The sequence below is a fragment of the Colletotrichum jinshuiense genome, chromosome 2 (genome assembly GCF_051148585.1).
Source record: "Colletotrichum jinshuiense chromosome 2, complete sequence".
NCBI lineage: Eukaryota > Fungi > Ascomycota > Sordariomycetes > Glomerellales > Glomerellaceae > Colletotrichum > Colletotrichum jinshuiense.
This window is the reverse complement of record NC_139309.1, coordinates 2393032-2408779: the sequence shown is the minus strand read 5'-3', so window position 1 is coordinate 2408779 and position 15748 is coordinate 2393032. Positions and strand designations below refer to the sequence as shown.

The following is a 15748-nucleotide window of genomic DNA, read 5'->3' as shown; positions in this document are numbered from 1 at the left end:
TGAGTTATTATACCATGCCTGCCTGCCTTTCCCTCTCCGTGTTACATACATAGCATCCCGACTAAGATCCAGCATGCCAACTGGTCGTCTGCCCAAAACCGGGAAGATCACGGCTCAGCCAGAGGGAAATGTACGTGTCGTGTACAATTTACCACGAGCGATCCACTCAATGCGTCCCCCAAGGTTCGAGTTTGCCTGGTTGCTATCATCCGGTCTTGTTTGTTGTTGGTAGCCGCGGGTCGTTCGATCTAAAAAGAGAAGGAAGGGTATACTAGGTATACTACACGATGTCCCGGGGGTGTTGCTCTAAACTTCCCCAAGGAAGGGCCCCAAGCACCCAAGCGAAAGGTTGCGCCATTATCTTCGGCGACATTCCGGCACGAGATCCAAGGCTGGAGGCGGAAACCAGGAATCGTGAGTCGGTCGTCTTGTTGTTTCCGTCGGCGCCTCATGGTCGGACGCACGAGTCGGGCAGAGCTGATGGAATTGTTCTAGGCCCCCGACTCGACGGTAGAGTTTGCGTGGATAGACACGCAAACCTTTGGCTGGTAAACTTTGTGTGCGCCCGGGAGGCCCAGCCCAGACGTCAGCTGAAATGGACGACGGGTACCTGACCGTTCGCAATGCTCGACTACGTCATTCCCGAAAGTAGTGTAAGACCCGCCGACAGGGGTGGGCAGAAAGCCAATTTGGCCAAGGGGAAAAACAACACTGTCCCCCCCCAAGTGCATAGTACATGTCAGGTTGCTGCCTATTGCGACCGAGATTGCTCGGTGGCTAGAAGATTGGATCTGGATATCAAATGGATGAAGAGATGAAGGCAGCCAGTCTCCAGCAAGACGGCCAACACGCATTCGGGGGTTTTACGCATGGAGAGAGAGCAACAGCAGTGGTGACAGCGACGTCCGCTAGTGGTAACACCTACCTGTTCAGACAAGGGGAGACAGAGGTGGTGGGTGCAAGGTGAGAATGTCATTGAGAGACAGAGAGACAGACAGACGCCTGTAGCGATGAGGAGCCCCACACAGAAAGGGGTGCAGACGCGCGATTGGCTGATGGCCGGCATCGAAAGGGGTCCAGACTCGTCGACGTTCAGATGATGATGCTAGACCTGCAATCTACGCGGGTACGTACATGAGCTCGATGACGTCTGCTATACCATGTTCGCGGGCCCACTTTCCCAAACTGAAAGTGAATTCTGAGAGGAGAGTGGAAGTAGAAGTGGAAGTTGCCTGTAAGGCGTACTAAGTGTGAGTGTGGTGTATACATACAGGGAAAGCACTCCCATACCCCCCCAAACTTGGACTCTTGTCCTTCCCCCTCGACAACGACGCTTTGGCTGCCTTATCCAAGCCAAGTTGAAACAGGTACCAGGTGTTGCCGGCGAGCAGCAGCAGCGCTTCACGGTCATGCCCACCTATTTGGTCGGTATTGACAGGACAAAATGGGGAGGACGGCGCAAGCCAATTGGACGGGGCTACCTCTATTTTAATGAGTGTTTCTCCAATCTTGGCTCTGCGTCTTTGGTACGTGTATACGTACTCCATTTGTATGTGGTGTGTGTGTGTGTGTGTATGTGTGTATATGCGAGAGAGGGAGAGAGAAAGAGACTGTGTGCGTGGGTGTTGTGGGCTTGCGCGCGCGTGTGTGTGTGTGTGCGCGTTGCCTGCCCTGCTTTTCCCACGGGCTTGAGGGCAGGGTAGGTTGGTTTTTGGAGGCATGCCCTGTCCCTGTCCTGCCTTGGTGTCTTGGGGATATATGTGGTTCCTGCAAGTCCGTTTTGGCACCTATATCCACTGTCAACCGGCGGCCGCGCTGGGGCAATAACTCCCAAGTTGCTTTTTGGCATGCATCTCACGATGCCACTGGAATACCCGTCGTCGTCCCCTTCTCAAAGGACAGCGTTGTCTTGAAGAAGCGAAAAGGCTCAAAGGGAAACAATAAGGGCCCAATTCCGGGACCGTGAGACTGACCACCAGGGCGGGTCTGCATGTCCAGTTTTGCGCCATAGCTCACCTCCCAGGGTGGGGAGGGGCACAACCGAGGGCGTGGCCAGTCAAAGGCCACGAAGCTGACCAGGCCAAAGGAGCGCCCCCATCCTATGACGATGTGGACGGCACAGCGCCCTGTGTCAATTAAGCTTTTGTGATGCACAGTGTGCGCCCTGGTCGCTACTATACGGCACTTCATCATCATCTTGACAATGTGAGAGCTGCCCCCAGGACTGATATCCATCCCCGCGTCCTCTGTAATGGGCTTCAAGAGTCTTGCTCACAGCAAATTTGCAATTTTACGGGCAAATGCCTCGCCGTCGACAGTGGCAACAGCGAGCCCGGGTTCGACCAGCTGAGACAGACCGCAAGCGAGTGTGTGTATGTGTGTATGTATGTGTGTGTGTATGTGTGTATGTATGTGTGTGTGTATGCGTGTGTGTGTATCTGGAGAGAGCATCCATCGACCATTTGCCATTCGCCATCTGCCATTTGACATTGTGCGATTGCGCCAGCTAGCGCGCCAGCCCCTGACCTCGGCGACCTCAGCAGTGCATCACTGCCACGGCTTCATCGTGCCACGGTTTGCATGACATGAGATTCCAGAATGCTTTGTCATGGTGCCTGTACAGTCAGCACCGCTGGTCTGGCACCGTATCCACGCCCCATGCTTCTGCGCCTCCAGCCTCTTTCGCACGCATGATGCAACCTGTCTTGCACAGGTCTGAGGTCAGCGTCTCCACCCGCCAACCCCAGGCCGCCGATCATTCCCATCCAGGACGACACACGACCTCATCGGACATGACACCCTCTTTCCTGTTCTCCTCCACTCCTCGCCTGGCTCTCGTGCTGCTCTGCGCTCTGCTCTCCCCGTTTCCTTCAGTCGGTCGGTCTACAGGGCAACTCTACGGATGCCATACCGCCTCCGTCTGCAGATACAGCGTCTTCCCCCCTCTGCGACCACACCGGCTCATGTAATAATAATCATGGCACATACACTACTACATACACTACCTCACTTGCAACTACACCATTGGTAATACATACAATCTGTAACTGAGCTGCTGCCCTTGAGTTCCCCTTGGAGACTGAGACTGAGACCTGACCCATTCGCCGCTGCCCACTGCCTTGGATACGGTAGCACGGTAGTTCGGATTCAATAATCTTCATTTTCAAAACCACTGCCCACACCACCCATCGCAATAACAGAATCTCGTACCGCCCCCCTGGCTGTCAAGCTCAAGCTCCCACAATCAACCCCAAAGCAAAGCAAAGAAGAGCCAGAGAAGAACCAAACGACCCGTCAGAACCATAGCTGGCCCGCGTCACCACACCTGTTTCTTCCGCCCACCCCCAAAGATCCCTCCCTGCCGCCAGGGGCACCCCCTTCTCCTTCGCTTTCCCCTTCCCTACTACTCACAGACCTGGACCCTTTTTTTTCTCCTCCTCTCCCCCCTCGACCTGCTCGCCTTGCCTTGTCTTTCACACCCCTCTCAGACCCAGCAGGTCCTCCTTTTTTTCTCCCTCGTGTCTTGTTCTTCCATTTCCCCACTACCCAGCTGCCCGTTTCCTTGGATCTTGGTCTCCTCTTTCCGCTGAATTGCGCTGTGCTCAACCCGGGGCGCCATCGTCTCCCACACAATTGCATCTCGGGAGGCCGAACGCCACCATATTGTCCGTCACCGTCAGCTCAGCCTAGCCCATCCTTCCTCGAACCCCGTCCCGTGTCCCAAGAGGCCCCCGGGAGTCAACTCAACATACCAAAAAGCAAAGCAACCACACGCCCCCCCAGGGCCATACCGGGTTCAGATCGCCACTTGTGCCGTCACGTCAGAACCCCCCCCCGCAACCTTCTTTTCTCTCTAAAAGACCCCCCACTGCCATCCCTTTCCCTTTTCAAAGAGCCTCTTCTGCACACCCTCCCTCCCCCTTCCCTCCGATCAGTCTGAACCCTTTCATACCTTAACCGTCCCGCCCAAACGCCATACGCAATGGCGCTATAGCTGATCAGGGCCTAATCACCTGGCCGCCGTCGGAAGCATCTCCTACAGCACCCCCGTGGATCAAAACATATTCCTTACACCTACACCAACCATGCTCGACAAGAGGAGTAACGAAGGGGCGACATCCGTCCACTACACGATGAAGACTCCTCACTCGGCTCCCAGGCCGTCACCTGCGCCCCGGTCATCCCATGGCCACACTCTCTCACAGTCTAAACTCGCAGTCCCAGCGGCAATGAGTCCTTTACCTTCTACCCCAGTTGCATCTCCTAGGATGCCATATTCCGTCGGCCAGCCCTTGCCTCCGCAGAAATTGTCGCCAGCACGCCAGTCAGAAGCAAGAGCGGCGAGCCCCAATTACTTTGGCCTAGTAGTCGAACAGTCGGTTGACCCCAGGGACTCTTCGGCGATGCCACGAGAGAACTGGAGCTCCCCGACGTCGTCCGTCAAGTCCTTCGGCACGGCGCTGCCCAAGCAGATCCCCATCGATGCTAATCCCGACTACGAGGCCTTCAGGCGCCAGGCAGATCTCAACCGTGGCGTGGGCTTCAGCCTCTCATCCTCCCACTTCCCGCAAGCACCGCCGAATCCCACAACGCTGCGTCCTCGTCCGACAAGGTGGAATACTCATGCAAGCGACAAAGGCTCCGACTTCTCGCTATCCAGGACGGCCAAAGAAAGGCCAATAAGCCGAATGGAGGTTGAGCAGCAAGGCTTGCACGACTCGGCGTATGTTTCGTCGGATTCGAAGCGCACGTCGGAGGCGTCAATACAGCCTCCGTCAATTCTCAACTTGAACATGCCAAGATTCGAGTCCCCGAGACAGACGGAATCGCCTTTCGACCGTAGAACGACGCTATCCAAAGTTGAAGACCGCCATCCAAGATTGTCTATCGCGCAGAACAGAGTTGATCCGCCGACACCCGGCAACGCCAAGTCGAATCATCTTCGGGCCGAGACGATGCCACCTACCATTGAGAGCGGTCCCTCTTTGATAACGCCGTCGCAGCTGAAAGACCTGATGGATGCTGAAGGTTCGGAGAGCAATCTGCTGCTTCTGGACTTGAGAGTCTCCCAGCAGTACGCGCAAGCTCGCATTGAAGGCGCGCTCAACCTATGCATTCCGACAACACTACTAAAACGAGCTACATTCAACTTGACTAAGTTGCAGCAGACTTTCCAAAATACCGAAATGGAACAACGATTTTCAAAGTGGAAGTCAACGAAGCACCTTGTCGTTTATGATGCTTACTCGGCAGAGAAGCGTGATGCTGTTTCATGTATGAACATGGTTAAGAAGTTCACAAATGAGGGGTACACAGGCGGTATGTATATCCTACGGGGTGGCTTCAACACTTTCGCCGAGGCCTATCCCGAATCCATCGATGAGGGGTTCGGCCCCGGAGCGGGAGGTATTTCTTCATCAGCAGCCAATCAAGGCGGCAGCCGGCCAGGAATCGCACCCGTCATCGGAGGTGTAATGTTGCCAATGGCCGGCAATGGCGCGAACCCGTTTTTTTCCAACATTCGTCAGAACATGGATCTTGCCGATGGTGTAGGTCAACTGGACATTGCACGGCCATCCGGCCTAGAATCGCCTACGTTGCCCCGATGGCTTCGTGACGCTTCTAAGCCGATCGATCACGGGAAACAGGTTTCAAACAAATTCCTGAGCATCGAGAAAGATGAGCAATCGCGCATGAAGGCCGCCTATTCCATGTTTGGCGAGAGTCAAAAGGACAAGAACGCACCTCAACTATGCGGCATTGAAAAGGGTGTCAAGAATCGATATAAGGACATCTTGCCATTTGAGCATGCCCGAGTAAAACTCCAAGGGCGTCCCGATGGAGCGTGCGACTATGTCAATGCCAGTCATATCAAAGCATCTAGGAGCAACAAGAGATACATCGCGACCCAGGGCCCGCTTCCAGCCACTTTCGAGGTAAGCATTTTGAACCGGACCATTTTGTGTCCGTCAGCATAACTGACTGAATGCAGGACTTTTGGTCCGTTATTTGGGAGCAAGACATCCGCGTTGTTGTCATGTTGACTGCTGAATCGGAAGGAGGCCAGCTCAAATGCCACCCTTACTGGCAGGGCAGGGACTTCGGCTCCATCAAGCTGAAGCCGCTCTCGGAGAAGAAGGTCTCGCTCGATATTGACAAGCACCGGTCCAACCATGGATCAAGCGCACCGTCTGCAGCCGCGGCGGCCGAGGCAGGCCGCCGTCGCGCCAGCACAACGACTACCCTCAATTCTTCAATTGCTGCTGCTTCACCGCCGCAGGGTGAAAAGCCGCATGTCATCATCCGCAAGTTCGCATTATCCCATGGCTCACATCCGTTTGCCCCAATGCGCGAGATTACTCATCTGCATTACCCATCTTGGCCAGACTTTGGCGCCCCTGCACAACCCTCTCACCTACTGGCCCTTGTGGACTTGGCCAACGTGATGCAGCGGTCAGCGTTGCCTGTCGACACTTCATCGATTACGTCTCGGTCATCTCCCGAAGCCGGTTCTATTGCATGGTACGACGAGCCAGAGATGGACCAAAGGGCGAGGCCGATGCTCGTGCACTGCTCGGCGGGCTGTGGACGAACCGGCACCTTCTGTACGGTGGACAGCGTCATTGACATGCTGAAACGTCAAAGACTTGCAAAGACAAACACGAAGCCGGTTAGGAAGCGGGACTCGGATGGCGATATCAAGATGAGTGGGCAGGCGGAGGAAGTGTCGCCGCGTGAGAAGACGTTCGACTTCAACCCCAGCAGTCGCCGCTCAAGCGCCGATGTACGACGCGGTTCACCAGACAGGACCCCGCTGGACACCTCATGGTTGGCGGACGACAGCGACACTATGGATCTCATTCAGAAAACCGTCGAGGACTTCAGGCACCAACGACTCAGCATGGTGCAAAGCCTGCGCCAATATGTCTTGTGCTACGAGACTATTGTTGAATACATATGGAGATCTCACGAGAAAAACTCCAGTTCAATCAAGGGGGGAAGAGTTCGAAGTGGAAGCTTGCAAATTAGGGGGGATAACTAATATTGGTTCAGTTAGGCCTGCGGTGGTTATGGGAAAACGAATGGACTCGTGTGGAATCGTTATTCGATACCCTTGGATGTTGGAAGGTGCCATCATCCAACGAGTAACGGGAGCATCTTGCATTTTGTTTTTGTTTCGCGGCAACAAGCATTACGGACACACCGGCCCAGGGACAGGGCTTCGGGGCATGAGACTAGGCGTTTAGGCATTTCTGCTACATGCTTTACGATGCATGGCGTAACTCGATTATGTGTCTATTGACACGGGCATGTTTGGATCTGACTACGGTCGATCCTTGGTATTGTACACTAGAGGCGTTTACCGAATGAGAGAGTATAGAGCAGCCGCTTCCGCGGCTGCCATGTTGACCATGTTTTTGTTGTTCGCTTGTATTACTCGACTTGAAGCAATGATGTATATGAGGTGTGTAAGTGAACTATTTTCCACACTATCATGTGCAAGGTCGAAGGCTGGTCTCTCCCTCCCTCCCAACATATTACAATAACCACTATGGTTGTGTATGTATTTTGCAATGCTTACCGCAGCCAAAGTTGTACGAGACCACGTTCCCTTGCTGGTCCTATCCCGGGACGAGCCGACACGGTGTCCTTCGGGCCATTAAAGATGAGATGCTGGGCATCATCTGGTCATTCGGTCGAGGCGGGCACGTTGCTCCAACCATTGGACGGGGGGTCCGACAATGAGACGATGGAGTGGGGAGGCAAGACCTACCTACCCCACGAGATCTTCTGTCCGACTAGTGGAATGAAGGGAGGCGGGTGCCTAGGACGGAGCAGCACCGCACAGCTTGCGCACAATGGACGGGCCTGCTGCGAGAAGGGGTGCAAGTCATCGTGGCTGATTCCATGTTCTATGTAGTCGTACATAATTAGCCGTACAAGCGCCACTTGCGCGCGATGGCGCGGGCGCTGTTTCCGCCAATCCCCGCCTTGCCCAACTCCCGCCAGCCAAATAAAGATGTCGTTGCTGCCCTTCTCCTCCTCGCCCGGCCTGCTTCCTCGCCCCCGTTTACTTCCAGAGCTTGCCGAGCGACACCTCCTTGTCGTCATGCTTGTTGAGGATCTTGGCGGTGGCGAGCTCGAAATCCTCCTGCGTGACGTGGACTCTGCGCTCGCGGAGGGCGTACATGCCGGCCTCTGTGCAGACACCCTTGAGCTCGGCGCCGGAGCAGCCGTTCATCTTCTCGGCGATCTTGGTGAGGTTGATGCCTCTCGTCAGGTTCATCTTGCGGCTGTGGATGCGGAGAATGTCGGCACGGGCCTCGACGCTTGGTGGGGGGAACTCAATCTTGCGGTCGATACGTCCGGGACGCAGCAGGGCGGGGTCGAGGATGTCGAGACGGTTGGTGGCCATGATGACCTTGATGTTCTTGGTGGGCTCGAAACCGTCGAGCTGGTTGAGGAGCTCCAGCATGGTTCGCTGGACTTCGGAGTCGCCGCCGGATGAGCCCTCGACACGGGAGGAACCGATGGAGTCGATCTCGTCCATGAAAATGATGGAGGGGGCGTGCTCGCGGGCCATGACGAAGAGCTCGCGGACCATGCGACTTCCCTCACCGATATACTTTTGCACCAGCTCGGAACCGGAGACTCTGATGAACTTGCAGTCGGTGTGGTGGGCGACTGCACGGGCGAGCAGCGTCTTGCCCGTACCAGGGGGGCCGTACAGCAGGACACCCTTTGGTTGTGCGATACCGAGCGACTCGAAGAGCTCGGGGTGCTTCAGACCCAGCTCGATGACCTCCTTGATTTCCTTGATCTGCTGATCCAGACCACCAATCATGTCGTACGTGCTGTCGGGGACCTTCTCCACCATCATGAGAGAGACGAGGGGGTCGACGGATGAGGGGAGCATCTTCTCGAGCTTGTAGCTGTCGGACAGCAGGGTTACCCGCTTGCCGACGGTGAGCTTTGTGATGTCGACATTGTCGGATATGTCGACGACTGTGATGCATCGGTGTTAAAGGGATTGCGGTGCGCAGGAGGGGGGGCTTGACTGGATGCATCTTGAGTGACGTACCGTATTTGCCTTCGGGATGCACCTTGACCAGCACCTTCTTCGTGCTCATGACCTTGACGACCTCGCCGACGTAGGATCCCGGTTGCTGCAACAGACCCAGCTCTTCTCGCAGTAGCCTCACGCGGGAGTTGTAGTCGTTTCTTTGGGCCTCGAGGCGGCGGAGGACTGCTTGACCCTTGAGGATCTCGAGCTTCATGGCCTCGATTTTGTTCTGGTAGTAGCTGTCGAGCGCCATCGTGAAGGATGCCCCGAGGGAGGAAGATGCGGGAGTGCTGTTTCAATGTAGGTTTCGGGGAGTGGAATTTCAATCGGTCGTGGACGAGTTGCGGTGGTTGATGGTTGACGTCGCCGGGGTTGGGTCGTGGATGGAAGCTTGTCGTTGTGGAAGCTCACAGATGGATTCGGAGTGACAGGGCTGGAGGTCTGGCTGGCTCCGTCGGTCGGTCAGTCAGCCGCAGGCAAACGACGGTCGACGCGTTCGCCAGGTCCGGATCACGTGATGAGAAACTGTCCGGAATTGTAAGGTCCCCACATATCTGAGGTGCGTCCCCTCCACGGAGCCTTGGAAGCTTGAGCTCAGCGTCTTGGTGAATCGGGGGATGGGATGTTCCGGGCTCCGATGTTCTGGAAAGCCGGGTGGTCCGTGGGTCATGTTTATCCTTGCGTGCTACGGATAATACGTACTGCTGCGGATACAACAGAGAGAAGGTGCGATGGAATGGAATGCGCAGTGACGTTTGCCTCTCCCGGTTGGGAAAGTGGAGTACAGCACGAGATCACAGCACATATCGAGCACCTAGGTACCTAGGTAGGTAGTGTATACTGGTGGGGCACTGGAGGCATCGAATCATCATCAACATGGCGCAAGGCCCACGGCGCGGTGAAGGGGGCGGACATGGAAGGCTGAGGAGAGGTCGAGGGGCAGCGACAGCGACAGAGAGACATGGAGAAAGGGTCGCCAGTCGCGGCTGATTGAGGTTGCACCCTGCGAAGCGGTGGTACTGGAGCACTCGGGCACTAGGCTGATTGGGGGGAAGCTTGGTCGCTATGTCTGGGCCTCAACACCATCATCCATGCTGACGGCCGGTGCAGGCAGTGGGCTCCGGGCAAACAACAGCCTCCATGACACCGAGTGCGCCCCACCAAGCGCACTCAAGGTGTTGATTCTGGCACACCGTAAGGCACTTAGAAGTTAGCGCACCCAAAGCACCGGTGGGTCTGTACCCACTAGCCCTCCACTAAATTGCGTTCCTTCCTACCTATCAACACACCGTTGAAGGTAAGAGAAGTAAACACCAAACGGCCCTGGCTGCCGTGAGACGGAGAGACATGGAAACCAGGCCTTGCTCCAACGCCGGTTCGACGTAGGGGTAGTGTGTGTGGAAACGAGTGTGCGCGTGTGTGTGAGAGATAGAGCGAGATAGAGCGAGATAGAGAGAGTGTGAGCAGTCGCACATTGGCGTTGGCTTACACCCAATAGTGGCATCTTCCATGCCCTTCCGCACCACACGGGGCCATGAGAGAGGGTACACATGACCGTCGTCTGCAGATGCCACTCGATTAACACTGAGTGGGCAGCAACTGACTCAGACATCCTGAGGTGCGGTTGCGAATCTGGGGGAGGCGATCCAAGCATGCCAGCGGCCAACGTTGGTAAGGCACCTATGGTCTGGCCTGCCACAGATGGTAGCAGGTGCGGACGGGAAGATTGGATGATCGCTTCACCTCGGACAGAAGAACTAGACCTTAGGCCGCACAGGAATGGCCAAGACCCAGACCACTGTTTGTCTTTGAATTCGAGAGTCCGACCATCGCTAATTTTTTTTTTCTTGTTTCCTTCCTTTCCTTCCCTCCCCCGTCTCTGGCGTCATCCTCCCATGCTGCCTTTGTGTGTTGTTTACAATACCTTCCTCCGTACGGATACATGCCCCTGCTTATCCATCGGTCATTCTCCAGTCCTGTCGTTCCCAAACGAACCTACGGATACCTGTCTGGGGGAGTGAGCTCGACACCTTGACCCATACTCGGACTCTCCGAGGTATCCTCATATCTCACCTTGGATCGCATCACGCACACACGCACTCTCTCTCCTATACATCACCAGGCACAACAAATACGACATCGATTTTTTTCCTTTCTTCCTTGCTTACCACTCCAAGTACAGCACGGCTCTCCCGCCCCAACATCAAAGTCACTCGCGCACTCTCCTCCCCCCGGTTGTCGTCCACACTAATAACCCACATTGGCTGCACCTCCCAATCTCCTCCACTCATCATTCTCCATCAACCCCAAAAAGCTGCGCGCTCCATCGTCGCCCACCATGGATCCCTCGACAGGGCCGGGCACACCGTCCCAGGAATCTCGCGATAGCTCGTCCGCTGCCTCACCTACCGATACTCGTCATCGGTCTTCTAGGTTTGACTCGTATGTCGCCGACCGCGACGAAGGCCTGTCGGAAAGTTTTCAGTCGTTCCAGTCCACCGACACGGTGCGGAGGCGACCAGAAGGTGGCTACGGTACGTACGACCCGCTGCATGCCCAGGAACTTAATGCGTCTTGGTCGTCCGAGTTGCCGAGTGGCCCAAAACAAAACCCCTGGCTGACCTCTACCCCCCGTGTGCCTCCAGGTTCCATACATACCCAAAGCTCTGCCTCCCAGTATCCGGGCGACTCGTCAGCTCACGATCGTTCTCACTCTCGCTCGACGCAAGCCGCTAGATCACCCATGATGGGTCCCGAACGCGCCAAGGCACTGAAACCGCGAAAGCCCCCGATGCCTCGCCGTCTCTCCACCAACCCTACAGCCCCCCATCGCGGCGAGGTCTTCTCTGCCGACGATGACATTTATGAGGTTGAGGCGGACGCGGTCGAGCGCCACCAAGAACATTCACAGCGAACTGGCTTTGGCACCCGCCGCCGGCCCCAGCTAGCAACCACATTATCGCGGGTTCAGTCCTCTCGTAGCGAGCATGGCGAGGACGACGATGAAGACGACGACGACGACAACGGTCCACGGACACCCAGAGCCGAGGATATTATGCCCGAAGAAGTGGAACGCGACCCTTCAGTACATCCTGATGAGGAGGATATCGGAGCCGAGTCTGACGGCGACGTGAGCGACGCCGAGAGCTTCACGCTCAAAGACCGCCAGCAAGCCATCAATCAAACGCATCCTTTTGGTATACGATTGTGGAAGCCGGCTCTGTACAAAAAGGATCGTTCAGTGCAGAAGAATGCCGAGGGCGACATCCATTCGTCTCCAGGGGGCAGAGTTCATAACTGGCTTCTCTTCTTCAATATCCTTTGGACTTTGTTGTTCGGCTGGTGGATGGCGACGTTCTCAGCACTGGGCGCACTCGTCTGCTTCTTGTTTGCCGCGACACCGAGCGGCAGGGAGTACGGCAGGGTTCTCTGGGGACTGGCCAGCTACCTATTCTACCCTTTCGGCAAGTATGTGCGCCTGGAGCAGGACGAGGCGTATTTGGACGAGGACCAGGGCGAAGGACGAAGCATCTCCGAGTACGAGCAATGGCAGAGCGGTGACCTGGAATACGGCCGCCTGTTCTTTGGTCCAGAGGGCTCGGAGCGCAACCGATCCATCGTTGGCCGCTCGCGACGGAGCATCGATTCGGAACCGAGCGAGACGGACAGCCTCCTTGGCCGCAGCGGACGCGGCGAGCGAAGCGAGACACCGCCGCAAGTCAAGCGCCGACTCTTTGGCCGAGGCCAGTGGAATATTGGCCGTGTTGTATTCTTCCTCTTCTTCTACCTGCTGATCTCGCCGTCCCTGATCCTCGTTTCATTGATCTGCTGGTTCCTCGTCTTTTCGATTCCCATGGGCAAAGTCACCATGTTGCTCTTCGACCAACTGCGGCGCCACCCCCTGGCGCTCACATTCGAGTCCGACCTGGTTCTCGCCCGAACCGCAGATACGCCGCACTCATCGATCTTGCTGTGCACCTACCGCGCGGTTGGTATCAAATACTGGAAGTACACCATTGACGGCACCAATGTCTTCTTGATCAACTTGATGGGAGTCGTCGTCTTTGTCATCTTTGACTGGCTTGTCCTTGACAATGTTCTTCACCTAGACCTCTTCATCACCTCGCCAGCCTTCCTTTTCATTGCTGGCCTGTTTTCCATCATCCCCCTCGCCTACTTCATTGGCCAGGCCGTTGCCTCGATCTCTGCGCAGTCATCCATGGGAGTCGGCGCTGCCATCAACGCCTTCTTTTCCACCATCGTCGAAGTCTTCCTGTACTGTGTTGCTCTGAACCAAGGCAAGGGTCAACTTGTTGAGGGAAGCATTGTTGGGAGCATCTTCGCAGGTATCCTGTTCCTCCCGGGCCTATCCATGTGCTTTGGTGCCATCAAGCGCAAGACCCAACGGTTCAACGCCAGGTCTGCCGGTGTCACTTCAACCATGCTGTTATTTGCGGTTCTTGGTGCCTTCGGTCCCACGCTCTTCTACCAAATCTACGGCACCCACGAACTCAATTGCTTGGATTGCGTCAATAACGGTGGCATGGGAGGCGGCCTGTCCCCCGTCGGCGGCGACGGCCGCGATTGCAAGCGATGCTTCTTCTCCCAAACCCCCGCTTTGAATGACCGCTTCTACCTCGAAGCTGTCCGTCCGTTCTGCTACTTCTGCGCTACTCTGCTGTTTCTCTCTTACATCGTTGGACTTTGGTTTACACTGCGAACCCACGCCGCTGTTATTTGGAACTCAGAGATCGATGAAAAGAAGCACGAAGAGGCGCATGCCCATGCTTCAGCTTCGGCTAGGCAATCGGGACCTCACTCGTTCGCTGAAACCACCGGCACCTCTGTTGACGTTCGCGACTCTCACCTCTATAAGCGCATTCTCGGCCAATCACTGAAGCAAGTTGGCCTGAACTCCAAGGGCGACGATATCTCCCGTCACGGCTCCGTCGCTGGTCAAGGGCCCCACCCTCCTGGTAACGGCAGTGTCAATATCCCGCATGTCGTCCCCCCGAAGACGAGCGGAAGCGACACAGTCCGCTCTGTTGTTCACATTCCGGGATTCTCAGAGGCCGAAAACAATGCACTCGTTCGCGAGGTTGCAGAAATGGCTGCCACCGCAGCTACCCTTGCTGCACGCGAGCGGATGCCTCGCAGAACCTCGGTCCAACCTGGAGCCTCGTCTGCGGCCACACCGCGCCCCCCCGCCCTCCGTACTGCGGCAGTGATCGAGAGCGAGGATATTGCAGCAGCCAGTGCCGCCCAAGCACCCCATGGTGGCCACGACGCCCCCAACTGGAGCAGAGGCAAGAGTGCTGTCATCCTCATGGGCGCCACGGTGCTTTACGCCATCATCGCTGAGATTCTGGTCGACACCGTTGATGTCGTCCTCGAGGGCTTCGCCATTGACGAGAAATTCCTGGGTATCACTCTTTTTGCCCTCGTTCCCAACACGACTGAGTTCCTGGTAAGTTTGGACGGCTCACAAGGCAATACTAGGGCATGTGTGCTAACGCTTTGCAGAACGCCATTTCATTCGCCATGAACGGCAACATTGCACTGTCTATGGAGATCGGTTCTGCCTATGCACTCCAAGTCTGTTTGCTTCAGGTTCCAGCCCTCGTGCTGTACTCTGCATTTTACGTCACCTCTGACAGATTTGAAGACGTGAGCGCCCACACGTTTGCACTTCTGTTCCCTCAGTGGGATATGGTGACCGTCATCCTTTGCGTCTTCCTGCTCAGCTACATGTACGGCGAAGGAAAGAGCAACTATTTCAAGGGTAGCATCTTGCTGTTGAGCTATCTTGTAGTCATTGCAGGCTACTACTTGTCTGGATACACCGAGGACGCCATGAGCGTGAGCCGCTTTGACGTCATGGGTGCTGATGGGCAATACTCGTCTTTCAAGACTGTTGGCCGCCGGAACAGCGGTTTTGCGTTTCACGCATAAAGGCTCGCTTGAGAAAGAAGGAGTTGGTGAAGGGGCTGTGATACCCGAAGAATAGCGAACATTGATAAAGTATAAGTTGACTAATGTGAGTTGATAAGGCGGAAGAGAAGAGAAGCGTTGGTCTGAACTGGTCAGCATTTGCCAGTAATTCGTCCGGCCTGGGTACATTGCATTATTGGTTTTGGCAGGCGGCTATGATAGGATGCTGGCGGCGTTATGGAGAAGAGCACATTACCTAGAGTCCTTTCGTTTTATGGCGGATTGTTCGGAATATACATCCTTAATATTCATCCTTGTTACCTTTACCAGATGCACGGGGGCTGGGGGGCATTGCATCGTGAACAACTTTGCGTCTGGCGCCAAGTTTTTGCATCGGACACCAACCGTCCCCGACTCTTGGCCGAGCTTTCTGAAAGTCATCATCGTTTTCTGGTTGGTTGGCAGGGACAGGGGCGATCACCGTCATGACTAAGTGGAGTCACACAGACGGCAGCTCGACAGTAAGTCCGCAGCAAGAATGTCTTGGCCCCGGGTGGAACTCCGATTGACAGATAACCGAACACTCCAACAAGTGAGGGAAAGAATCGTTGTCGCGACCATGAATCTAAACTTAGTTGCTCCTCGAGCGGGGGCAAGAAAGCTTCAGCAGTGCTGACACGCGTGATGCAAGGTAATCTGCTCGGTAAAGCCCGTGCTCCTGGCCCGATGGAGCCATCCAACATATTGATGCGT

General features: G+C 55.7%; 3 protein-coding genes across 3 annotated transcripts; 2 read left to right on the top strand and 1 right to left on the bottom strand.

Moving 5' to 3' along the window:
* Positions 1 to 4085: 4085 nt before the first annotated feature.
* EsH8_II_000648 (uncharacterized protein) lies at positions 4086 to 7042 on the top strand (the record flags this gene model as incomplete). Its single annotated transcript, XM_083263946.1, has 2 exons — positions 4086 to 5936; positions 5993 to 7042. 2 exons carry the CDS (start codon positions 4086 to 4088, stop codon positions 7040 to 7042), a joined length of 2901 nt encoding a protein of 966 aa, XP_083121268.1.
* A 1029-nt stretch (positions 7043 to 8071) lies between these two features.
* On the bottom strand, positions 8072 to 9317 carry EsH8_II_000647 (proteasome regulatory particle base subunit RPT6; the record flags this gene model as incomplete). Its single annotated transcript, XM_083263945.1, has 2 exons — positions 8072 to 9006; positions 9083 to 9317. The coding sequence occupies 2 exons, from the start codon at positions 9315 to 9317 to the stop codon at positions 8072 to 8074; spliced, it is 1170 nt and encodes a 389-aa protein (XP_083121267.1).
* Positions 9318 to 11402: 2085 nt separating this feature from the next.
* On the top strand, positions 11403 to 15016 carry EsH8_II_000646 (calcium:hydrogen antiporter; the record flags this gene model as incomplete). Its single annotated transcript, XM_083263944.1, has 3 exons — positions 11403 to 11598; positions 11710 to 14531; positions 14588 to 15016. 3 exons carry the CDS (start codon positions 11403 to 11405, stop codon positions 15014 to 15016), a joined length of 3447 nt encoding a protein of 1148 aa, XP_083121266.1.
* Between the last annotated feature and the right edge of the window lie 732 nt (positions 15017 to 15748).